Source organism: Bubalus kerabau, chromosome 6 (assembly GCF_029407905.1).
Source record: "Bubalus kerabau isolate K-KA32 ecotype Philippines breed swamp buffalo chromosome 6, PCC_UOA_SB_1v2, whole genome shotgun sequence".
In the NCBI taxonomy this organism is placed as follows: domain Eukaryota; kingdom Metazoa; phylum Chordata; class Mammalia; order Artiodactyla; family Bovidae; genus Bubalus; species Bubalus kerabau.
In genome coordinates, this window is record NC_073629.1 from 95,082,848 (window position 1) to 95,109,664 (window position 26,817).

The 26,817-nt window shown below is 34.9% G+C and overlaps 1 protein-coding gene across 7 annotated transcripts in view; it reads right to left on the reverse strand.

Moving 5' to 3' along the window:
* Nucleotides 1-26,817, reverse strand: part of OSBPL9 (oxysterol binding protein like 9) — a 164,439-nt gene that overhangs the window by 21,800 nt on the left and 115,822 nt on the right. For 4 of the 7 annotated variants that reach the window (XM_055585926.1, XM_055585930.1, XM_055585928.1 and 1 more), the window contains 7 exons: nucleotides 20,122-20,217; nucleotides 19,245-19,292; nucleotides 18,247-18,276; nucleotides 17,197-17,247; nucleotides 6,661-6,699; nucleotides 2,872-2,962; nucleotides 1,611-1,715 (listed from right to left, as the gene is read on the reverse strand). In XM_055585926.1, coding sequence (XP_055441901.1) covers nucleotides 1,611-1,715; nucleotides 2,872-2,962; nucleotides 6,661-6,699; nucleotides 17,197-17,247; nucleotides 18,247-18,276; nucleotides 19,245-19,292; nucleotides 20,122-20,217 — 460 coding nt within the window. Of the gene's footprint in view, nucleotides 1-1,610; nucleotides 1,716-2,871; nucleotides 2,963-6,660; nucleotides 6,700-17,196; nucleotides 17,248-18,246; nucleotides 18,277-19,244; nucleotides 19,293-20,121; nucleotides 20,218-24,970; nucleotides 25,040-26,817 lie in introns of all 7 variants that reach the window. The other 3 variants (XM_055585924.1, XM_055585925.1, XM_055585927.1) reach the window with 3 other exon arrangements.

Here is a 26,817-nt window from a genome sequence, read left to right on the forward strand (position 1 = left end):
TCATTATTTATAACTAATTAATGACTCTAAACTTCATGTACATAAAAAATGCAAACTTTTTCAAAGTTTGTAACTGACTAGTATTTTATATTTCCAAATGGATATATTTTGGCTATTTCAAAATTCTAACATAATTCCTCTTTATAAAAAAAGAAACACAGATACAATTTTTAAAATGGCAAAGTGTAATGATATACACAAAAAAGTCAGCCAAACATCTCAATCTTATTATTCAAATTGCTTATCATCACTTTACAGTTTCAAATAAGAGAGCTCTTCTTGTTGCTTGCTTTTTTCCAAAATTAAGAAGACATATGGTTCAGGCTGTTAAATATTAAAAATCCAAAGTAACAGTATCAGCATCTTTACTAATTCAAATTTCATACTGGGCTAAAAATCACAAGGTAGCTTTTCATTATTACACAGGAAATTCCCACCCAGGAAAGAATCTGTGGAGCAATAGCAGGAGCTCATCTCCCATGTCCTTCATGTGGTTTTGATTTTGGCCTCCAGGTGTAATAGGGACAAAAACCAAGTGCTCCCTTGCGTTTGGTTCAACTGATAACTCAACATCAACCTGATTAGTTTTAAAATAAGGAATAAATCTATACTAACATTGATAGTATCCTTGTGAATCAGAGAAAAAAATAAAGACCAGGAATCTAAACAAATTCAGAAAATGCAAATTAAATCAAGTATCCTTTTATGCTTATAAAATTGGTGAAAAATGTGACCGATAAATCTATCCATAAAAATATATTATGTGCCCAAGCTGCTGTTGAAGAGTATTCCCTGAAATACTGCTTATAACAGGAAATTACTGTAATCAACCTAAATGTCCATCAGCAGGAAAACAGCTTGAGCAGCTGTAAAAAGTATGTTGCAGACCTAAGTGTATAAACACAGAAAGTTCTCTAAATGGTTCTCGGTTAAATGAAAATTGAGAAAGTCACAGAACCGTATGATCTCATTTAGGTTAGAACAAAAACAGTAATAAAAGTATGCAATACAGGTAGACATGTACATACATGTATGCAAACAACAAACAGTAAAGGAGATTTACAGCTTTTGTTCTCATACTTCTGTATTATTTGATTCCTTTACAATAAGAAAGTATATAAATCTAACCTGAGCAATTTTTTAAAAAAGTCAATACATATCTTCAAAATAAATCTCAATAAATACACAAAATTCTGCAATAATTTATTTCATATAAATTATCAGTTCAGTTCAGTCGCTCAGTCGTGTCTGACTCTTTGCGACCCATGAATTGTAGCACACCAGGCCTCCCTGTCCATTACCAACTCCCGGAGTTCACTCAAACTCACGTCCATCAAGTCAGTGATGCCATCCAGCCATCTCATCCTCTGTCGTCCCCTTTTCCTCCTGCCCCCAATCCCTCTCAGCATCAGAGTCTTTATAATTATTATTAAATTTCTGGTTCAATCACAAAGCTAACCACTTCATGGATGGAACTATAAAAGTAAAACTAAGGTATCTCCAATGCAAAATATACCACCTTTCTTCAATCTTTTCCCATCCGTAATCAAACACAAATCTCAAGTGTTAATGGGCAGTTATGAGAAGTAAAGGAAGCACACAATCTGTACCTGTACTATTTGGTGTTGGAGTCTGATGATGTCCCAAGGTTGCTAATACAGGTCCAACTGGTAGAGAAGATGGACGCTGCTCTGACTTACACAACTGAGTAGGTTCTAGGAGATTTAAGATGTGAAATAAGTGAGAGAAAAAGCCAAACATAACTTTTAACTACAACTCTGTGGAATTCAAAATCTTAAAGACCAGTAACTTTTGAGACTATATTCCAGTAAGTCACTTGTCATGCTGCTACTCCTTTCCGATGCCCTATCCTCTTTAAACTCAATGATGGTAGGCTACCGAGTACTGAGACACTAGGTGGGATATCAAGGACTAGTCAAGATAGGCCAATATCTTAGCACAATTGCTCTGTACAGCCAGCAAATGCTTCTGATGATAAACTGTTTCCTCCCTGAGGATGGGCTTCTCAAATGGCTCAGAGGTAAGGAATCTGTTTGCCAATGCATCAGACCTAAGAAATTTGGGTTTGACCCCCAGGTTGGGAAGATCCTCTGAAGGAAGGTATAGAAACCCACTCCAGTATTCTTGTCTGGAGAATCCCATAGACAGAGGAGCCTGGTCCATAGGTTGCAAAGAGTTGGACACGACTGAGCAACTTAACAAGCACACAGCATGCACCCGAGGATTAAACCACATGTAAAATCTAAAATGTGGCACAGTACTTCCTCTTTAGTCTCATGACATATTATGCTCCTAATTTTCTCCTAAGGAGAAAAAATTCCTAAAAAGACCTCACATACTTGTAAGTAATTTTAAACAGATTTTTTTTTCCCCAGTAAAATTTCTGACTTAACTTCATCACCAATGAGAACATTTCACCCAACAACTGAAATGTTGGATGCCACAAAAAAGTACACTTGTATAATTCAGAGTTATAAAGAATACACAAAAATAGAACATTTCTGGGTTACCTTCAAGTAGATCAAGGTATATTATGTTTTCCTTGGTAGCCATAAATCCTAGGTCATAGGATTCAGTCCTATCAGCTAATCCAAGTAATCATGTTTGTCTTCCATCTCACTTTGAAAACCAAAACCTTTTGAATTGTATTTAAAAAGCTCCAATCCCCAAAATAGTATGATTTTTTTCCAGTTCATTTTTGGCTGTATTTGTGTGTGAGATCCCTTTTACTTTTTTTTTTTAAAAAAAAAAACAGAGCTCTTCAAGATTACTACAACTGCCATTAAAAAAAAAAGATTTTTTTTGTCATTAATGAATCTGTGAAACAATTTTCCAAATACTATACTATACCTGGAGGTAAGACAGTCTGGGAAGGCATTGTGTTGACCACAGGTTCCAAGGGACTAGGTTGATATATTGCATCCACAGGATTAATAGTACTCTGAGGTAAAGAAACACAGTATAGTTATTTTTATTGTAATTACCCTTCTGGTGTTGACCTTCCCAAATGTATGAAATGCCCACATTTCTGACAGCAAAGTCCTGGGAGCAGCTATACAGACATGTTGGTCAAATTTCAAGGAGGAAATAAAACAACTTTACTATACAGCAGGCTAAGGGTTTCTTATAAAAAATTTTCTCAAAAATCATAGTAAGTAGGAAAAATGAATCAATCTGTCACATAGAAAGGTGAAGCCAAATGAAAACACATGGAAAGAGTTGTAGAATGATTTCAGGAAGCCAAAACAATAAATTCTCAATTCAACTCAGTGCTTCTCAAATTTTTAATTCAACACAAATATCAAAGTGGGGAGAAATGCTCTTACTTTGTTATTAATGAGCATTATACCTACAACGACCTAATACACTTGCACCACTATAATCTTATCTTTACATCCCATACTATAGCCACCTTCCATCAATGTGTATTGCACTGTATAGGCATCTAGTTTTACAGTCACTAAAGGCAAAGAAACTTGTCTCCTAATTAGTTGTTGCGGGGAAACAAGCTTTTTTTTTCTTGAGGATTTAGAAGGAAAAAAAATACTCAAATATGTAGTTACATTTGAGAGAGAGAGAGAGAAAAAGCCTAGGTTTTCTGACTCCAAGCCAAGAAACTATTTTGCCAGCATAATGGTATTTTAAAAACAAGACTCCACAGCTTCCTGATTTTTTTTTTTTTTTTTGGAGGAGGGTGAGATTTTAAACCAAGGTCTTTGCCAAAGTAAAGTTTAAATCCACCATTTAGAAGATGACATTAGATAAAATCCAAGAAATAAAAACTTAAATTCTTCAGCTTTCCTTGATCTGGAAAACTAAACTTCAAATATGTATTAGGTAGAGCTTATAACAGAAAATACTAAAATAGAATTAGAAAAGATGTATTTTTACTGATGAATGAGCTTCAAAAGCATTTGTGAAAATTTAAAAGCACCTAACAATGGAAATTGAGATAATGGGAAAGTTTCTTATAGCATTCTTATTTAATACCTAAGTTAATTTTTTTCTTAAACCCCCTCTCTGTATATAGAAAAATCACTAAATCAGATCTCTTAAATTAAGTAATTTAAACACAAGAATTCTGTCACAACAGTCTACCTACCATAAATATTCTAGGCCTAGGAAATAAAGGACACAGAGAAGAAACTCTGAAAACAATAATTAATAATTTGTAAAGTGGGTAAAGTTCCAAAGCATTAGGAAAAGCACAGAAACAGAGACTTAAAACTTTAATTCCTAGAATCCTTGCTCTACCAGTGACCTGGCAAGTCTAATCTGCTGTGGGCCTCACCTTCCCAGTGTATAAAATGAAGAAATATCTGGATGCTATGGTCTCTAAGGGCTTTTTAGTTATTACTTTAGGATTCTATTTTCAGATACCAGGCTGGGCCATAATAACTAAACAAGTGTCTCAACAATCCTGGAACTGTCCTTAGAATATATTTCTTATTTTTACATAGTAATTTTTCTCTAAAGGGACCCAGGTGCTTTAACAAAGGCAAAATCCCACTTCTAATACTTTGAGCCACAGGAACAAGAACATGCTGCCTCCTTATTCCCACCTATTACATTAATGTAAGTAAAATTTATAAAGATGCTAAGAAATAAAATAACTTTGGAAAAATGGACCAGAATTCTATCTTTTGAATGCAATGTCCCATTTTTCAAAAGCCTAAGATTATTAGGCTTGTCAATCCCACAGAACACTTTTAGACTTTTTAAGATGTATGTTAAAGGTACCAAATATTTCTTGCTGCTGTTGTTAACAGAAAACACAACTATTCTACACATATCTAACAATCTGTGATCGATCAACTTCAGGCTAAAATATGTCAAATAATATTCTATGCTTTGCTTTAAAAAAGAACGTGAAGAGCTTGAGAAGTGCGATTCAATACAAAATATATTAATTATTTAAGTGAAGTCGAAAGTGAAGTTGCTCAGTTGTGTCCGGCTCTTTGCGACCCCATGGACTGTAGCCTGCCAAGCTCCTCTGTCCATGAGATTTTCCAGGCAACAGTACTGGAGTGGATTGCCATTTCCTTCTCCAGGATTAATTATCTACATATACATGTATATACAGCTAACATTTATTGAGTACTCTGTGCATACTATCTTACAACAACCCTCTGAGGTAGAAGTCACTTTTCTTTATAGATGAGGAAAAGAAGACTCAAAGGTTAAGTAACTTGCCTGTAGTCACAGCTAGTAAGTGGAAGGGCTACGTCCTAGCAGTCTGGGTTCAAGGCCTAAACCATAAACAACTCCTCTTTAAAAAAAAAAAAAAAAAAAAAAAAAAAAGAAAAAAAAAAACCCTTAAGGAAAAATGCTATGGTCCCTAATCAAATGATTCAAATATGTCTGTTTTCTATAAGTTTAGGTTTTCTATGAGTATAAACTTTCTAGATGTTTTTAAACTGCAAATAATCAAACATTTTTGGTATGCTTTATAAAACTTGTTTAACATAATAAAAAGTAATTGATTTGCTTTGAGGGAAAAGAGATAAAAATAACTGCCATCATTAATTTTCCTTAAGGTGTTAGGGGTTCCCATGAAATTCTAGACAACTTACATAGTCTTTTTCCATGAGGCTTATAATCTTAACTGCTATCTCAGGAAGAGGTATATTATATTGTATTGTGTTTATATCACATAGTTCTATTAAATCACCAGGGCTCAAACCCTGAATTCATGCTGTGAAGAGAAACAAATATTTCAATGTGTTTAATTCAAATTTTTAAAATGTTTCTCTTATCTCTGTTTTCTCAAGAAATATGTAAACAACATAGACATCTAACTTGGTGTTCATTTTAAAGCAAATAAAAAGATAACATACTCATCCTTTCAAGTATAATCATAAGATGGTTTTGAAGATTTACAAAATGAGTTTGCAGACCTCTGGCATTTGTAAAGCCTCAAGACTAAAAAAAGAGGTTGCCTCATGCTTCAAAAATACAGTCTGAACACAAGTCACACATGTATCATAAAATCAGGGAAGCTTAAACTGCAAACCTTCAAACTCTAACTTTTATTTCCAATAAAATTTTCTTTTAGGTGGGCAAGTTGAATATAAGGGAAGACTAAAAAACCAAGGGGAGGAAAGAAGAGAAAATGGCTATATGTGAAAAAATTCACATTGCAACCTGCTGCTACAAAAAAGCAGTATACACCACAGCGGCTAACACAGCTAACACAATACACAGAATCTAAAAAGAAAAAAAAAAAAAAAAAAGAAACCTATAAACATATAATTAGATTAAGATATGTTTCAGTACTGTGCCCCCTACTTTCATTAGAAACAGTTTGCCAAGAAATGTAGCATTGTGAGTTATGCAGTATTTAGTCATAAAAGCCGCATTTTTACACCATGATTAACCCATCAAGTTAACACATGCAAGGTGATTCAATAAGAACCAATACTTAATTTTAAGATCTAAATTTCCCCTCCAAATGATTGTTGAAAGACGGCCAACTGTAAGAGCTCAAGGAAAATTGCAAGAATCAACAATAGAGAGCAGTGAGTGGGTAAAAAGAGGGATTTGTGTTGAAAAATAAGTGGAAATTCAGGCTTCTCCTGACATAACTGGTTATTAATGCTCTGCAGAAGTAAAGTGGAGTAAAGATTAGATTAAACTTACTATAATTCCATCTGCGTGATTCTCCGCAATATACTGGTCCTTAAGGAGAAATGTTAAAAATATTAACTTCATTCTTTCATTTAAGTTAACACCTTGTGTACTCTCTTCCCTAGTAAGAAAGCTTATTTTACTGTGTAATCAACAATGTTAGAAAACTACTGATCTGTTTCCACTAAGATAGTTTCACTTGTCCATTCCTAGCCAAACAGAATTCTAACCAAAAACATGGAAATTATTTTTCTATACAGGCATTTAATTATTTGTAGAAATATCCTATTGAACTGTGCAGGCACATTGGTACCAATGATTAAAGTAGATACATTAATTGAGGATTAAAGGTCCTAAATACTTCTGGGTTTAACTTTATAGCAAATTATTCCAACTCTCCACACCCCCAATCTCTTACTGTACTTTAAAGATATGACAATCATAATTACTATAACCACAGAATGATGATATAGGGGTTAACACACACTACCTGGCAGATATTTTACATACAGCCATAGACCTCATAGATATTCCAGTCCACCACAATAAAACAAATATCACAATAAAGCAACTAACACAAATTATTTGGTTTCCCAGTGCACATACAAGTTGTATTTACACTATCCTGCTAGTTTATCAAGTGTGCAGCAGCATTATGTCTTAAAAAACAATGTCCATACCTTAATTTTAAATACTTTATTGCTAAAAGATGCTAACCATCATCTGAGCCTTCAGTGAGTTGCAGTAGTAATATCAAAGACCACTGATCACAGATAGCCATAACAAATACAGTAATAATGAAAAAGTCTGAAATATTGTGAGAATTACCAAAATGTGACAGACCACAAAGTGAGCAAATGCTGTTGCAAAAATGACGCCAATAGACTTGCTCGACACAAGGCTGCCACAAACCTTCAATTTGTAAAAGGTAGTATCTGCAAAATGTAACAAAGCAAGATATGTGTGTATATTAATTCACCTATTCCACCTATAACTCTATCAAGTAGGTACTATTATTATCCCCCTTGGATAGATGAGAAAACTGAGAAAGTGTGAGAAACCAGGACTCGAAGACATATAGTTTAGTTCCAGAACTTATGCTCCTTAAGACTCGTCTCTCCTCTCCAAGGATGTATTTAAGAAGTTGGTGGAAAGTTATTGAACGTATTTGATCCTGTAACTATAATCCATCTATTAGTAATACACAGACAATATATTTAGCTTAAAACTGTTAATGTTTCAACTCCATACTATCAGGAAGCTTTCAAGTTTTAACAGAAATTGATATTTGGTTTTGGTTTTAAAGTTAACAGCCAAGTTATATCTCATTTATGTTCAACTCTTTAACTATGGAGTTTACTCAGAATTTACAACATTGAAGGGTCAATCAAGAACAATTTAAAGATTAGGGGATAATTTTTTTTAAAGAAAGCATTAACACAGCAGGCCTGAAAGAGCTATCCTTAGAAAAGCCTGCCTACAAAGTTGGCCTTTGGCTGGTGTCTGGGAACTTGGATTTTAGGAGGGTTCCCAGCACCCAACTATCATAAGGGTACTTCACTGTGCCTGAACTGCTTAAGCAACCCAAATGGTTGATTTATGCTGAACACCTGCTTTCCTTTGGGGACTCTGGCATTTGGTAAGTGCAAGGTAAAGAGTGCTTACAGGACAAGACCCCAATAAAAACGTTGGGCACCAAGTCGTTAATAAGCTTCCCTGGCAGACATTTCACATATGTTGTCACAATCTGTTGCTGGAGGAATTAAGCACACCCCTTGTATGACCGCACTGAGAGAAGACTCTTGGAAGTCTGGGCCTAGTTTCCTCTGAATTTGGCCCCATGTGCCTTTTTCCTTTGCTGATTTTGCTTTGGCTCCTCTGCTGTAATAAACCATATCTGTGAGGACAGCTACATGCTGTGCCCTCCAAGAACATCACCAAACCCAGGGGTGGCCTTATAAACTGCCAACACAATGCATACTTCCTTTGTATATCCTTGAAAATAAAAGCATGTTGATAAGTACGTAATTCATGCTGGGATTTGCACAAGTAAATTAACTATGTATTTACAATATCCAAAGTTTCAGTAATTCTTAATAGAGGCAGTTGAAAATAAAATCTTGAGAACTACAGAGAAAGGAAAATTTTAAAGTTTCTTGCTCAGATATTATTTTATTTTACTTTTAGTTTTCTACTAACTTCTAAACATTAAATTGATTTTTTTCCAAAGAATTTCTCAGAAATACATGTTAAGTGGCAATAAAGTGGAAAGAAACACATGGGGTAGATTAAAATTTCCAAAAATGGCCCCAACAAGAGGTAGAGTTCATGGCCCCTATCCTCAAAACTTGGTGATTGTCTCTACCAATAAACATAACAGAAGTGACTACGACTTCTGAGACCAGGTCACAGAAATGCCTTGTCTTCTTGGAACCCAATCACCACACTGTGAGAAAGGCCAAACAATTGTAAAAAGAACTATGTGGAGGAGAACCTCGGCTGCAGCTCAATTTCCCAAGCATGTGAGTTAGTCATCTTGAAAGTGCATCCTCTGGTACCTCCCCCTCCGCCTGAAGTTAGGCTAACAACAGGCACTGTGTGAAACAGAAACAGGTCATGGGGCCTACCCAGATCACCCCCAGATTTGTGAGCAAGATAAATGACAGCTATTTTAAGACAGATCGGGTTTGTTATATAGCAACACATTATTGATATAGTATATCATATTATCTAAGAAAACCACCACTTTTACTTCTGGTGTAACTTAAATAAACTTAAATATCCAGTTTTAAGATAAATAAGTACTAGGAATGTAATGTACAACATGATACTTGTAACTAACACTGCTGTATGTTATATATTAAAGTGGCTAAGAAAGTAACCTTACGAGTTCTTATCACACAAAAATTTTTTTCTATTTCTCTGATTTTGTATCTAAATGACATAATGGATGCTCACTAAACAGACTGTAATAAACTTTTATGATGTATTAATAGTAAAGTCAATCACACCCATAACTTACACAGTGCAGTCTCCTGTATCTCAATAAAACTGGAAGAAAAAAATAAATATCTGACAATTTTTCCCTCAAAGTGTTCTCAATAATAAATGCTATCTACAGGGTATTTTAAGGCAGGGTTTACTATTTTTGTTACTGTTGTGCTTTATCTTTCAAGGCAGAGTCAAATCTAGATGAACCTACAGACTATTAAACACCTTAGTACCAATCCATTCCCATCATGAACTTAAGGAATTTTGTTCTATTATTTTAAAGGGTTTACAACACTCATTCCCACCCCACCCTACTTTTCTTTTTAAAAATTTTATTGTTCTTGTTTTGTATGTAAACCACAAGTTGCCTTTTATCAGGGTCAGCTAAAGCTCAATTTCAAGTACTACTGAACCAGAGATTCAACTGAAATCAATGTGAATTATGTTAATTAAACAAAGAAAGGATCTAATGTTACTTCACACTTAGATTATAAATATGTTTATCTGATTTTACACCCCTCATTCCTTAACACAATGGATATTCTCTTCTTTAAACAAACCAACATGACTGAGATCTGGAAATATGGTCATAACAAAAACACCAGCACAATATAATTTGGGAAGACTTTTGACCAGAATTATAGACTCCAGATGGTGACTGCAGCCATGAAATTAAAAGATGCTTACTGCTTGGAAGGAAAGTTATGACCAACCTAGATAGCACATTCAAAAGCAGAGACATTACTTTGCCAACAAAACTCCGTCTAGTCAAGGCTATGGTTTTTCCTGCGGTCATGTATGGATGTGAGAGTTGGACTGTGAAGAAGGGTGAGCACCGAAGAATTGATGCTTCTGAACTGTGGTGTTGGAGAAGACTCTTGAGAGTCCCTTGGACTGCAAGGAGATCCAACCAGTCCATTCTGAAGGAGATCGGCCCTGGGATTTCTTTGGAAGGAATGATGCTAAAGCTGAAAGTCCAGTACTTTGGCCACCTCATGCGAAGAGTTGACTCATTGGAAAAGACTCTGATGCTGGGAGGGATTGGGGGCAAGAGGAGAAGGGGACGACAGAGGATGAGATGGCTGGATGGCATCACTGACTCGATGGACGTAAGTCTGGGTGAACTCCGGGAGTTGGTGCTGGACAGGGAGGCCTGGCGTGCTGCGATTCATGGGGTCGCAAAGAGTCGGACACGAATGAGCGACTGAACTGAACTGAACTGATAGACTCCAGTATTTTAAAACCATGCTTACTGACAAAATTTATGAAATATATTCTCATCTTTCTAATAAGGAAATGGAGTCTAATGAAAGCTCTCTTAATTATGGGCCTATACATGTGCTTATTACATAAATTAAAAAATAAATATGCTATGGAGATGAAAGAAAATTTCCAATTCAGTTTGATGACATTCAACAATGGGACTAGGACAACTGGATATCCACATTAAAAAAAAAAAAAAAAAAGAACTTGGATCCATACCTAACACCACAAAGATTAACTCAAAGTAGATTATACATTGACTTAAATGTAAGAGCTAAAACTATACGACTCAAAAGAAAACACAGGAATAAATCTTTGTAATTGAGGCTTAGGCAATGATTTCTCAGAAAAGTCACCAAAGCCAAAAGCAATAGAAGACTGATAAATTGGATTTTATCAAATTTAAAATTCCCATGCTTCTCAGGACACTATAAAGAAAGTAAAAGGACAACCCACAGACTTGAAGAAAAATTTCTAAGTCATGTATCTGATAAGTTGTATCCAGAAGACATAAAATCACCCTTACAACTAAATAATAAGATTAAAACAGCCATCTAAAAAAATGAGCAAAGAATGTGAACACTTTTCCAGAAATGCAAATGAAAATCACTACGAGACACCACTAGCATGGCTATAATCAAAAAGATAATCACAAATGTTGGTGAGGACGTGGGGCAAATAGAACCTTTACGCATTATGAAGAGAATATAAAATGGTGTGGCTGCTTTGAAAAGTAGTCTAGCAGTTTCTCAAAAAGTTAAACAGAGAGTTACCCTAACCCAGTAACTCCACTCCTAGGTATGTACTTAATAGAAATGAAAATAAGCATCCACACAAAAACATCATACACAAATGTTCAGAGAGGCATTATTCATAATGGTCAAAAACCGAAAACAAGCCAAATGTTGTATATCATTAACAAAATTCAGCAATTAAAAGGAATTTGGTCCTGATTCATGCTACCACATGATCAACCTTGAAAACATTATACTAAGTGAAAGATGCCTGTCACAAAATACCCCGTACTATATGATCCTAAATATATAAAATGTCCAGAATATGCAAGTCTGTGCTGTGGCGTGTGTACTCAAGTCATGTTCGACTTTGTGACCCCATGGATGGTAGCCTGCCAGGCTCCTCTGTCCATGGAATTTTCTAGGCAAAAGTAATGGAATGGGTTGCTATATCCTACTGCGGGGGATGTTCCCAACCAAGAGGTCGAACCCACCTCTCCTGAATTGGCAAGTGCATTCTTTACCACTGTACCACTTGGGAAGCCCCATAGGCAAGTTTAAGACAGAAAATAGATTAGTAGTTGCCAGGAATTAGAGGAGAGGCAGGAGCAAGGGTGAGTGAGGGAAAGAGGTATAGGGACTGAACTCTTCATAGGTCTGGTGCTTCTTTGTTGGGGGGTGGTGATAAAATGTGCTAAAATTAGATTATAGTGATGGCTGTACAACTTTGTAAATATACCAAAAACCATTAAAGCATAAACTTTAAATGAGCGAATTTTATGATGTATGTGAGAGTTGGACATAAAGAAGGCTGAGTGCCGAAGAATTCATGCTTTTGAACTGTGGTGTTGGAGAGTCCCCTGCACTGCAAGATCAGTCCTGGGTGTTCACTGGAAGGACTGATGTTGAAGCTGAAACTCCAATACTTTGGCCACCTGATGCGAAGAACTGACTCATTGGAAAAAAGACCCTGATGCTGGGAAAGACTGAGGGCAGGAGGAGAAGTGGACGACAGAGGATGGTTGGATGGCATCACCAACTCAATGGACATGGGTTTGAGCAAACTCAGGGAGATGCAGAAGGACAGGAAAGCCTGACGTACTGCAAAGAGTCGGACACGACTGAGCGACTGAACAAGAAAATCTCATTTTAAGAAAAGTCTGATGAGAAATTAATGGATGCTGAGATGTAAAGAAAAAGTCTACAAAGAAAAATATTCTAAGGAGAGAATCTGGGATCAAAGGATAACTTAAAGACACATCTACTTTAAAAGTATCTAGGTGGCACAGTGGTAAAGAATGTCTGCCAATGCAGGAGATGCAAGAGACGTGGGTTGGATCCCTAGGTTGGGAAGATCCCCTAGAGTAGGAAATGGCAACCCATTCCAGTATTTTTGTCTGCAAAATTCCATGGACAGAGGAGCCTGGCAGGCTACAGTCCATGGGGTCGCAGAGTCAGACACAACTGAGCACACAGCACACGACATGGCCAGACAACTCAGTTCTAAAATTATAATCCAGAGTTGTGAAGTCCAGTCTGGAAGCCACTAGTCACATGTAGCTATTCAGCAGCTGAATGTGGCTAGTTCAAAGTATAAAACATACCCAGGATAGTGATGACTTAGTGCTAAAGGAGAAGGAGAGAGAAAATGAAATATTTCATTAGTGAATGAATTTTTATATTGATTACATGTTGAAATGCTATTATTTTGGGTATAATTAGTTAAATAAAATGCATTATTAATTTCCCTTGCTTGTATGAGTTGTGACTTCTGGTCATATCACCTAATCTTGATGAACTGATCAAGTCCTCTGCTGTAGGGGTCTCCTAGATTATCTTCACTCTGCTCCCTCCCCTCACTCCTTACTTCCTCTGCAGTTCCCCATGAATGGAACAGTGCTGTCTCTACCTATGGTTCAAAGGAGGAATGAAGTTATATAAGCTAACACAACGTACCCGAAAATCCCAATAACCAAGGAATGCCCAAACTTTGCTACACATTAGAATCAACTTGGGAACTGCAAAATCCAGTGCCTAGGCTGACACACCACAGCAACTACAAGAATGTCTGGGGGTGGGAAGCATGCATCAGAATTGTTAAAGGCCCCCCTGGTGGTTCTAATGTGCAGCAAAGTTTGGGAACCAATGCGCTAATCATTCAGGCAGGTGGGAAGCTTTAGGGAGTGAGAATTAAAAAGAAAGACTCAGAAAACTGGAAGAAGATTAAAACCCAACCTTTGCATACTAAATCAAACCCCAAACAACAAAGGTATCAAATTATCTATATTCTTTTTTTGGCTGTGTCTATTTGGAGTCTCAGATGAAAGTACCTTTTCCAGAGTAGCTGATTACAAAATTTTATTAACCCACCAGGGCAGAATAATCCCCCAAAGTAACTATAACACTATATTCCCATCAGTTCTCAAAATTATACCAAAATGCCATTTGGTGGCTTTAAAATTTATGCCCTCCTAGAGAGGTTTTTTTTTTTTTTTTTTTTAAACTTAACAATTATTTAGGACTAATTAATGCTTGGTACCAAGAGCACTACAAACAGTAATTCATTTAAGCTTCACACTACCAGTAAGAGTACAGATACTATTATTATCCCATTTTTTATAGGAGAAAACCAAAGCAAAGAGAGGGTAAATAAACTTGCTCAAATGGTGGAGCAAAGATGCAAACTCAGTCTGGCTCTGAAGTCCATGCTCTTAAATATAATGTAATGCTGCCTCTCATTATTATTTAAAAACTAATAATCATAGATTGACTGATTAGCCAAAGATTAATTTACAAGGATGATGAGTCATATGGCTAACTAAAAAATCATACATATAGTGGAAATACTAAACCATGAACTATTACAAATTATGTATTAAAAAATGCATTCAAAATTCACAATTATTATCAGGTCCCTGGCTCATGGCAGGCAACATTCTAGTGTTATGATGTAAATGTCTATGCATCACCCCCCAATTCAAACAATGAAGCCCTAACCCTAGCGGGGCTGTATTTGGAGTAAGGGAAGTAAATTAAGGTTAAATAAGGTCTTAAGGATGGGGCCCCAATCCATTAAGTGTCCTCTTAAGAAGAGACATTAAAGTTCTCATTCATGCTCACTTTCAACGTGTACATACCAAGGGAAGGCCTTGTAAGGACATAGTGAGAGGGTGGCTGCCTGCAAACCAGGACGAGTCCTCGCCAGAAACCATATCCATAGGAACCCTGATCTTGGACTTCTAGCCTTCAAAACTGTGAGAAATATATTTCTGGTGTTGAAGTCACCTGGTCTGTGGTATTTTTGTTATGGCAGTGCAAGCATTCTAATACAAGTAGTAAATAAGACAAAGTATTCAAGGAGATTATAGTCAGGTGTAGACAGACAATAAACAAGATACCATGTAAATCTGGCTAATGATGCAAGGCCAAGAAGAAAAAGAAAACTAATGGGAGGATAAGATTATTTTAGATCGAGTGGTCAGTAAGGTCTCTCCAAAGAGAGTTCATGTGCGTGGAAATTTGAAAAAAAGTAAGGAAGCAAACCCCAAAGTCTGGAAGAAATACCTTCTAGGCAGAGGGGAAAGCAAATACAAATCCCTGAAGCAGAAAATGCTTGGCCTGAGAAAAAGAAAACAGGCCAATGTTGTCAGAACAGTGTAATCAAGCAAGATGAAGTGAGGGAGTAGTGATGGCTCAAATGCCATTAAGTTATCCTAAGTCATTTAGATTCCATTCCAGGGAAGTGGGAAACCATTAACAGGATTTGAGCAGGCAAGTGACATGGCCTGATTTACACTTAAATTGTTTAAAAATACATAGAGTTCACATATGGTACATAAATAATTTGAGGGATATATCTGTACATAAAAAGCTTGAACAGTGAAATTCTTTCTGGAAAAAATTAAAAAGCCAAACTTCATTTACTTGATCCATGTTATCCATTCTAAACTGAAATGCAGGTCCATTAAGCTGGGCTAAAACAAACAGGTAGCAAGTACTGACTTAATTGTATAAATTTCTAGAATAAAGTTTTTCTAATTTGAATTGTAACTCATTCAAAAGACAGAGCATCAAAAATGTTCTTCTTGGGTAGCTAAATGGTGAGCTACTGAAAGAGGCTAGGCTGCTCTGTTTTACAAAGAGCAGCTATCTCAAGTACTGAATGGGCTTCCCTAGTAGCTCAGACTGTAAAGAATCTGCCGGCAATAAAGACGACCCAGGTTTGATCCCTGGGTCAGGAAGATACCCTGGAGAAGGGAATGGCAACCCACTGCAGTATTCTTGCGTGGAGAATTCCATGATTTGCAGAGATGATCCAAATTAGTCTAAACACTATCAGTTCTTCCTCAATTTTCTAGAGAAGACATTCCCTAAAATACCTATCTACTCACACTGAGCTTAACGTTTTTTACTGGTTATCTGTATATAAGCTTTTGGGTAATTGTAGATGCCCCAACCCACTCATGTAATTTCACAGTAAAGAAAACACAAAATAAAAACCTTACCCCTCTTTATGCCTCCAACCCTATTTTCCCTTTAGAATATATTCTGATCCACAAAAATAGATGGGAAATTTAGAAACATATATAGAAAATCAGGCATAGTCATCAAAAATACCTAGAAAATGAACACAAGTCCTTAAGTTCTGACACTTTAATAGCCTCAAAAGAAAATGATACTTCCCCTCACCCCTACACTTACAAGCTTAATAGCCATACTATCTAAGCAGAAATGCATTTTTCTATACTATTGTGTCATTAACAATGCTAGGAAAATAGTGTTCATTATTAGGCAAACACGTATATACAAGTGAATACGTAGAATAGGTCAAATAATTAAAAACTTAAACATTTCCAAACCTGGTTGCTGAATTGGCTGCCCACCTGCTTTTAGCCACTGGCTAGAAACACAGAGGTGCAGTCAATGGTAAAAAACAAAACAAAACAAAACTTTTTTTAATACTTATTTTCAAATACTAAAATTTTTATTTCTCAAAATATCATGCAATCAAGTACATTTTTAGGTTGAATACACCAAAATTTTTTAGAAAAGCAGGCAATATCCATGAAATTGTTACCCAATCACAATAACCAAAAATATATATTCTATGAATAAGGAATAGCAGTTTATTAATGTAATTCACTACTAGAAAAAATGTGTAAAAAACAATTTTATCTCCATTATACTCTTCATTGTGGATGAACAAAAATAACTCTGCTAAAATTCAATTCCTTTTTTCCTAAGAAAATCTTTTTTGTGAAAGATTTTGCAAAATATGTCTGTGTTTCAAGCAGTGATAATGGAAAGGGTGAGCCATTCAAATGTGCTCCCTTCCTTCCCAGCCACCATCACAAATAACTTCATCAAAAACAGGCACAGGCTGGCAAGTAACATCCAAACACAATAGTTTTTCAACAGTAACAGGAACCCCAAAATAGAACTTAAATTGACTGTAGAAAGGTACTATTATTTCAGAACTGAGTATTTTGGTTATTAGAGAAAAATGCCATTACATTTAAATCCCATTAAATGAAAATAATCAAAAACAAACTTTACTTACTTTAGCGATCTGCAGCAACACAATGCAGTGTTTAATTGATTCTACCATGCTCTACAAAAACAAAATACTGATTTTAGATCTTGCCCCCAATAAAACGGCCATGTAATGTGAAAGCTTAAAATATAAAAATCAGTTCAAATACACAGGATTTTAAGTCTTCTCTACATAAGAAATACCCTCTCTGGATTTCGAGTGGGTTCTAATATATGTGTGTGTGTGTCCATCTAACTCTTTGCGACCCCCTGGACTGTAGCCTCTAGCCATGGGATTCTCGAGGGAAGAATACTGGAGTGGGTTGCTGTTTCCTTCTCCAGGGGCTCTTCTGGACTCAGGGATCCAACACAGGTCTCCTGTATTGCAGGCAGATTCTTCACTGTCTGAGACACCAGGAAATATGCTGATAGTGGCAAATGAAATTATTATTAGCAATTCTATGAATCATTTGGGAATGCCAAAAAATTGTTAATTTACACTGAATAACATCTAAGTATGGGACCAGTGGCGTAATGGATAATGCGTCTGACTATGGATCAGAAGATTCTGAATGGGATATGAATCTGATTAACTTCCAAATTCTTAGATCAACAGCAGGCTATCTCAATGTAAATTCTCAAAATGTCATTCAAGACTTTCATGGCATTATGGAGAATAAACGATCCTATCAAAATACTGGTGAACCTACAATACTACTATATCTGTATATAAAATGCTTTTATCAAAATAGAAGTTTTATTAGCAGTCCAGTACATAATGTCAGAAGGCCAGTATATCAGAAAACTCAAATATACATTGTGTGTGCATAACACTTTTTATCCAAGGATCTCAAAAAGACAAGACCAGAAACATAAAATGGCATCTGAAGTCAATTCAATTAAAGGGATTATTCTATTCATTTAAATTCCTTTAGAAAATAACACAGTTCTTAAACTCTTGTAAAAATTCATAAAAATTAAAATCTCAATTGTTCTTATTAATAGTAGCAGCTTAAAACAGAAACATTTTAAAGCACTTTCTAATGCAAAGCCAGAGTTAATCAAACATATAACTTACATTTGTTGTCTCTTTGAGGGTTTCAATTTTCTGTGAAAAATAAGTTTAAATAAATTGTCAGAAACACAAGGAGATATCATTGCTGTTTTTTACTGGTTAGTCATTTAAAGAATTTTACTAAAAATGTACCCATTACTCTGAGTTCAGGCAGGTTGCAGAGTGCTTTTAGTTGTACTTCTTAATTTAAATCAAACATTTAAATAAAAAATTCAAACACTTTATGGATTGCATCCTCAAATAAAATTCATGTGGTTCAATTCAAGATTTGTAAGAATAATATAAAACATTCTTATTCCTTACCTGAAAGCAAGTTTTGTCTTTTCAATAGGATACATTATGCGATTTTAAAATGCTTATTTTAGAATCACTTTAAACTTTGCAAAGCTGCTTAAAAATGACATGAAACTAAATTCCAAAACTAAGAAGGTGAGCTAAACATGACTCACTAATATTACCAAGAGCCAAATGCAAGGCTATGATTAATATAAATGCAAAAACATAAATGATGGTGCATCAGGAAATCTAGTCAAGGAAAAGGAAAACATTAATTGAAAAAAGAAAATAATATTCAAACTACAAAGTGGTTGTCAAAAACCCAAAGGGAGGAACTATAATTAAAGCAACATTCATTTTGTGTCCTCATCTGTGGCTTCTGGTTTATTTTGAAAATTTTACCAGTTGCCTTATTAATATCTGAAGTGACCACATGTAAATCTAATGAATTTTTACCTTCAACATATGATCCCTCAACAGAAAGAACTTATTCCTAGGAAGGTGGTACTTACAAAAAGGGTATCATAATAAAAATTTCAGTTATTCTTTTGTTCAATTATGAAACCACACCAGAAATGCACCAGAAAACTCCCCTTAAAACCTATATGGCACATTATAAGAGGTGAACAGTAAAGTAGTCAAAACACTGAGGTCCTTCTATTACTTCTCCAAAAGGCTCCTGGTTTAAAAATTTTTAAAGTCAAAATCATGATTATGGAAGTTACCTTTCTCTGTTCATCATCTTTGCAGTTTTGAAGTTTGTCATCAAAAAGCTACAGGATTAAAAAAAGAAAAGATTATAGTATCAAGCTATTTTACTACATTGTATATGTTTACTAAACAAAGAAAAACAACCATATTTCTTCCAGGGATGATTTATACATGGATTAAAAGTATAATCTTTCTTAAAATACAAGATAACATGTATTTTTCCAAGGCATTGTTATCAAGTCAAATTCTACTGAACTATCTTAAACAGTCAAGATCAATTACTGTGGTAGTATTACAAAGCAAAAGAAAATATATGACTTTAAGAACTTTAAATGTCAGTTCGAACCTGTTTTTTTCTGCCTTGTCTTTCAACTTTATCAACATTTCTTTTTCTTTCCAGGACCTTTGCTAGTAATTAATTTTAAAGTGGGAATTGAAGGAGACAATTTTAGTAATGATAAAGGATGTAAAGAAATAAACTCTTCCAAACTCCTAACTCCCTCTTCCAAACTCCTAACTCACCCAAATTAAAAAAGCCCTTAAAAACTAAACCACTTAAAATTTACCAGTTTCAGAGAACTTTTAAACAAAATATGAAACTAACCTTGTTTTATTTCCTTCTAATTATGTTTAGGTTAGTTTTTAAAATTGCTGAAGGACTAGTAAGCGTTGTAAAGTAACATTCAGTTCAGTTGCTGCTCAGTCATGTCCGACTCTTTGTGACCCCATGGACTGCAGCACACCAGGCTTCCCTGTCCATCACCAACTCCTGGAACTTGCTCAAACTCATGTCCATCGAGTCGGTAACATTAAGTAATTGTTTTTACTCAAAATCAAGCTCTGGAACATTTACTACTTTATATCAATTCAATATATAATCAAATATCATACCTTCAACTGTTCTATCAAGATTTGTAGGTATGCATCAGCCTCTGTAAGTTTCTTATCAAAGTCCTGGACACTAGGAACAAATCCTGAATCCAAACCCTAGAGGGGGGAAAAATTGCAATAAATCCCAGCAATGTCTAATAGTACAAAAGATCATCCTTCATATGCGACACTTCACTTTTCTAAATTAAAAATAGTCTTTTAAATAAATAATAGGTCTATTTAAATTATCTCAATTCTCCAAGAATAGTTGGTACATCAATCTCCTTCATGAACTTCTAGCACTATTCCCTTCTCATCAATTACATGTGCTGCTGTTCAAATTAGGATTTATCCTGCTTTTTCAGAATAATTTTCTTCTCTCCCAAAAGCCCCATACTGGGCTCCAGAGCAACAATAATTTAGCTAAAGGAACATGCACAAAACCTAGATTACCCTCTTATTTTCCCCCTATTTTCTGTTCAGTTCAATCCTCCAGTCCCCTAATCTCAACTTTATATTCTCACTGTTCTCCTGTTCCCTAAATTACCCCATTAGCTCAGATGTTTTCCTCCTCCTCCTCCTCCTCCTCCCTTATTTAAAAAAAGAAGGAAAACTCAAAATTCTCACCTCTTCCAAGAGGGCCCTCCCTAAGTGAAAGTGACAACACTTCTGTCTTACGTTCCCTACTCATTTTCCCCCTTGGCATGAACACTACACTCTCGACATAGTTTAAATGTTTATTTATTTAGAGGGCCCACTTATTTCTCAGTTTTACAATCCAGAATGTGCATGTCCTACTTTTTGTACACTAAAAATTTTAAGCTCTAAGAGTATAGGATTCCTATGCTTTAAGTCTACTCAAAAGAAAGTTTTGAGTTAATCATCTTTGACTGAAAAATACATTAATCTTGGTTGTAAAAGACAAAACAGTCTGAGATCAAAAAAGGCTATCATCTTGCCATATTTGCATGACTAGAAGTCATGCAGTTAAACAGGGAAATAAGGGTCGGGAACCAATAAAGTCACAATCCTAACCCAACCACAAAACTCTTCACTAAAAGGCTGAGACACAGTGCTCCAATATAACATACTTGACCTTCAGTGTTTTTTGTTCCCCTCCCTTTTGCCAAAAAAACTGCTTATCATTTCACATTCTCCATTTTAGTCAGTTGAGGCCAGAGTTCATTTTATATTAAACCAACACCTCACCTTGCCTAACACTGTCATTAGCAAAGCATTTTCTCCACCATGATCTCAAACATTACATTGACACAGTATAGCATTATGGAAACAACAAGGGGTTGGCAGGCCTGGTTTCTAGTTACAGCTCAGCCACTAACAAGATACTGTGTTTCTCTAAGCTATTTTCTTACCTCCAAATACAGGCTCCTCCTCCTCCTATTATTAATGTGGCAGCTATGACTTCTACTAAAGACTATAATTACTATCAATAACTACCGTTACTACTGCTGTTCTTCCCAAACTAAAATTTAAATTCGTAAACAAAGCATTAAAAACCTAACTCTTATTAAGATCATGGGAAAAACAACTAATCTTGTAATTTATTTTCTTTTTCAAATTCAAAGGCAACAAAAACTGCCTGCTTTTTTTCTTACATACACACTGAGAAACTACTTGAAATGAGTACTGAAAATAAGAGATGTCATGTAAAAACAAAGTTTAAGAAAGAAAAATAATAAGCAACGTATGTAAAATCCAGATATATTTATAAAATTGTAAACATCTTCATTTTTAAAGATAACCCCTAAGACACTGTTTTAGAAACCCTTCCTTCCTATGCAGAATATAATAAAAGATGTGGGAAAGAAAGGATAAATCCATCACATTCCAGAGATACTACAGTATTGTACTAAGAAAGTAGGGAGTGATTCCTTTCAATGTAACTACACCACAGGAATATAGGAAGGACTGCTTGGCTTACTTTTTGTTTCAAAAGCGATATAATTATCAATAACTATAAAACCTCATTAAAATCAGTTAAATACATTATTCTTGCTAAATATTAAAAAAGTCAATGGCATGCTCATAAATAAAAAGGTGAAGGATCTAAATGAGAAAAAGTGATCTTCAAGAATTTTCCCTCTTCTGAATCCATTTAGAACCACCACTATAAAAATCTAATTAACATAACCTTCTAGACAAATCACTATTTGATTAAAAATCTACCAATAAATAAATGGAAAAACTTAGATTTAAATTACTATGATCTGAAAGCTACCTAAATTAAGTCTTAAAAACAACTCTTTGATTTTACTATTAATATAATCATGCGAACCTCACTGTGGCTCTTTTGTCAGACCTGCCTCTCCCTAGACAGTCTTCCACAACATTCCTTTACCCTTAAAACCCCCAACATCGTAACATCCAAGTCAGAGATCTACTCAACAATCCACTTTTCTCTATGTACTGTATAATGGGAAGTTTGTAACAATAGTTATTAGCTTAAAATCCCAGAACTGGCCTAAACTCTCTTGCATAGTAAATTCATAAATCTTTGGTATACCTTAAAATAAAATCTACATATATAATTTCCCATCTGCAATCAATAAAATAACATGTACACATTGATTTAATAATGTGGACAAGCAATGCTAGTAATTAAGCTGTTTTCTCAAATCTTTTAAGAATAATGTGCTAGAGGAAAATATATGTTTTCACCACATACTGTGATTCAGGACATAGAATTAAAGCCATGTAGTCCAACCTCCCACTCAACAGCAGTTACTTTTATAATGTTCTTGAAAGTCATCTAGTCTTAGAGTATCTTAAGAGAAAAGGAACTTATTACCTTCTAACATAAACGATTTCATAACATCCCTTTATTCTTCTTTTCATTCAACATTTAAAACATAAGGTATTACAATTATTCATATCCTTTTTAAGGGACTTGTGTTTTTAAAAAGGTCATAAAAATAGAATATGGTCCTTTACCATGTCGAGAGTGGTCTGTCTTCTTTTGAATAGAACATAATTTAAAACACTATGACTTCATACTTCCTACAGTGACATCTTAGCTCTTGGGAACAAGCAGCTTGGGAGTCAAACAGACTCTCTACTTGCCTTTTAATCTAACACTTATCACATTTTATCGTATCTAAATATTTACTTGACTGATTTCCCTGAAGGATTCTAAACCCCACTAGGGCAGAAACTACCGTTCATTCAGCACTGTACCGCTCCACCCCCACACCAACTCCAGGCTAGCGCACTGGCGCACTGCTGAGCGAACGTGTATGCACTGATGGCAGCTTCCGGCAATGCTGATGCCGATGCCAGTCTTCTCCATGCACAGCTTCCTAGATCTCCCCTGCCTTGCGTTTTCTTTCTCCTTCTCCTCCCTCAGTCCTTTCTTCATGTCCTTCTTTCCTTCTCTTTTTTCCTTCAGTAGTAAGTGATATACTGCATTTTTGGCAGTCAGGACCAAAAGAGGTGGTTGCTCCTTAATTTACCACATTGATGAGCCATAGTTCTAAAGATGATTTCTGTATGAATTCATTTAAAGTTTAAAATAAAACTATTATAGAGAAACAGAGACAAAATGGTTTGTAATATAAAATAAGCTAAACTAGAAGAAACTCAATAGAAATTATACCTAAATCTAACCATAATCTATGTAAAGAAAAAAAACCCACTTATGTGGCAAACGTGGTTTAAAAAAAAAAAAAAAAAGTCCCTAGTCTTCAAGAGTAACTTGCTAATTAAAGAAAGCTAAAGTACATGTATAAAGTTAACAGTAACACATAATTCTCTATCAACCAAGGTCTATGTGTCCAGATTAAAAATATATAAAGGCAGACATCTGGCCCAATTTAAGGGGAATTTCAAAAATAATATCTACAATGACAGAAGAATATTAAACTGCCTCAAAATTGTATGTAAGTACCTCCCTACTATCTTTCTAATACTTATGTTGAATATCATCACTTTTCTCAGAAGGTACTTCTAACACATGTCAGCAAAATTAAATTTCTATTAATAACTCTAATAGGGACATTAAACATTGTACTTTATACATATACATAACTGAATACTTCACTGCCATTAGAAAGAACAGTATTATAAAGGATGGCTTTAATACTTTCTGAAGTACACAGGAATTGTACTTCTTATGTAGCTGCTTTGGAGAGACACTTACTAAAATAGTACAAGAGGCAATTTTTGAGGCAAAGAGTAAAAGCTTTTAAAGTAATTCCTGCTGACAGAGGAAGAGTAATGAATAGTGGAGGTAAAGGTGGGGAAAGGTGGTTTAAGGTCTTCTTGAGGTCAGAATCAGGAAATAAGAAAGTTATGAGTAATTTAAGGAACTGAGAAGAATAATGCAGAACAGGAAGGGCTATGACTGAATAACACTCTAAAAAGAAATTCACAAATGAGTAATTATTTTCATATCAAATCTTATTTCACAGCAAAAACTTAAAGGACTAAGTACCTTATGCTCAGTGCTTTCTCTTATATAATATGTTGTGAAACGAGAAACACCGAAATTATTCCATGTGAGTCTCACAAGAAAGTTCAGAGTAACAAGAAAACAAAATAAGTGATCAGTAGCAGAACTGTAAAAGGAATAACAGCTTAAAAATTTAACAAAGGAAAAACACCAAAGAAAACAAGACACCTAATGAAAAACAAATGGCATAAATCCAGACAAAAGTAGGTGATTTTTAAAGGAAAATTAGCATAACAGTCCTTAAATAAAATAATAAAAACTTTGCAGAAATGTTGTTTTGATTAAATATGAGTTATTTGGAAAGTTTATGTTCACAGTTAGCAATTTGAGATGACATGCATCACAGATACGCTTTCAGCCAATGAAAGAAGTATAGGGCATACTTACAATTGAATCACTTACAATTATTTTTGAAAATTCAAGAACTGGAGAGATACCAGAAGACTGGAAAAAAGCAAGTGTGGTACTGATCTTCCAAAAAGGTAAGGAAAAGAGAGAATAGAAAGTTACTATGCTGTGCGTGTGACATGAGTAATTAATTAAAGGAATAATAAGAGAAAAATCTAACTGTACAGAGGAAAAGTATCAACAGGTACATGAGTAGCAAGTGGCAAGTTAAAAAATAAATAAATTTAAAAATTATGCCAAAAATTTTAATGGCTTTTCTGTTCCTTAGAAATTAGAAAATTAAGTTTTTTGAAAAATGACACCACTTTGTTTCCTCACCAAGTTACTCAAAAGTTGCTTTAATGATGAAAAAAGTATATTAAAGAAACCAGAAATATTAGTAAGACCAAGATTTTATGTGGGGTATACTAATCAGTGCCTTCCTTGGTTTATTAAAAATTTGGAAACATTTATAATCTGCCATTTCTGTGGTTTACCCTCTTCAGCTAAAGGAAAACAGAATTTAGAGGTATAGAGAAGTTCTGAGAATATGAATTTTTAACCCTAAAAAATACTCATATACCAATTTGTTTGGAGTAAAGATTTCCAATTCAAAAATATCCATAAAATTGAGCCTATTATTAAATTCTTTCCTCCAGTGTAACTTCAGAACAGCATTTTCCAACTAAGTCAATGTTCTGATAGTCTAAGATTCCAAATTAGGTTCTCTTTTATCAACATGATAGTTACAGCTAATTTTATCAACAACTGCTCGGTGCCCCAAGAATGCCCTGAACGGTAAAGCCTTTTCCCATAGTTTTAAACGAACAGTACTAGCACCACAGCTTGCCTGGAGAATCCCTGGTGGGCTGCCGTCTATGGGGTCGCACAGAGTCGGACACGACTGAAGCGACTTAGCAGCAGCAGCACCACAGATTCACCAGGGATGCACAACCCAGTACAGGAAGTTTTTTTCCGAGTACTAGATCCTCTGGCTAGATATTTTACTGTATGTCATTTCTTGTTTCATTATTATAACATAGTAAAATAGATAGATATTAACCCTATTTTATAAGTGCTTACCCAAATCATCCAGATGGGTTTTAGAATGAGATTTCAACCCAGTCCTTTGATTTCAAACCCATTACATTTTTCTATTAAATCACAATGATACTTGAAAAGAATTCATAGCATATTAGACTAAAATTTAATCTAAAAATGTCTGCAGGAGCCTAGTGTATCCAAAATGAACACAAGCTCTAAAGTCAGACTGATCTAGTTTTAAATCCTGAATCTGGGATTCCCTAATTACCTACATGATCTGGCCAAGTTACTTTCTCTACCTCCATTTTCTTACCAGGGAAGGACACAAAAATAAACCTCTAAAGGTTGTTGGAGAGATGAAAGAATATACATAAAGTAGCAAAATAGTTGGTGTTCTATTTCTTCTTCATAATGTGGAGCTGAAAATAACCAGGATTCAGCACTGTTTCCCAGACCCTAAACTAGGCCTAACATACAGAAAAGTTTCTCAACGAATATTTGATGGATTAAGAACAAAATAAATTAACAACTAGGTAATACACAAAACATATGCAACTCTAATAAAGAAGTATAATCGAGAAAAGGATACCAGCATAACTTAAACTGTATTTAACGTTCCTTGAAAAAAAGGAAAATAAACAGTAAGCTGATGAACTCTGAAGAAAACACATAGTAGTAATAAAAAAGGTATGAGAAATAGACAAAACTAGTGCTAAAATACAGTCTTGGAAAACAGATCAGAAACAAAATTCCATATGAGATGTTCAGAAAAGTATCAGGTATTATGCCTGAACCACAAAAGGTAAATTGTGCTCAAT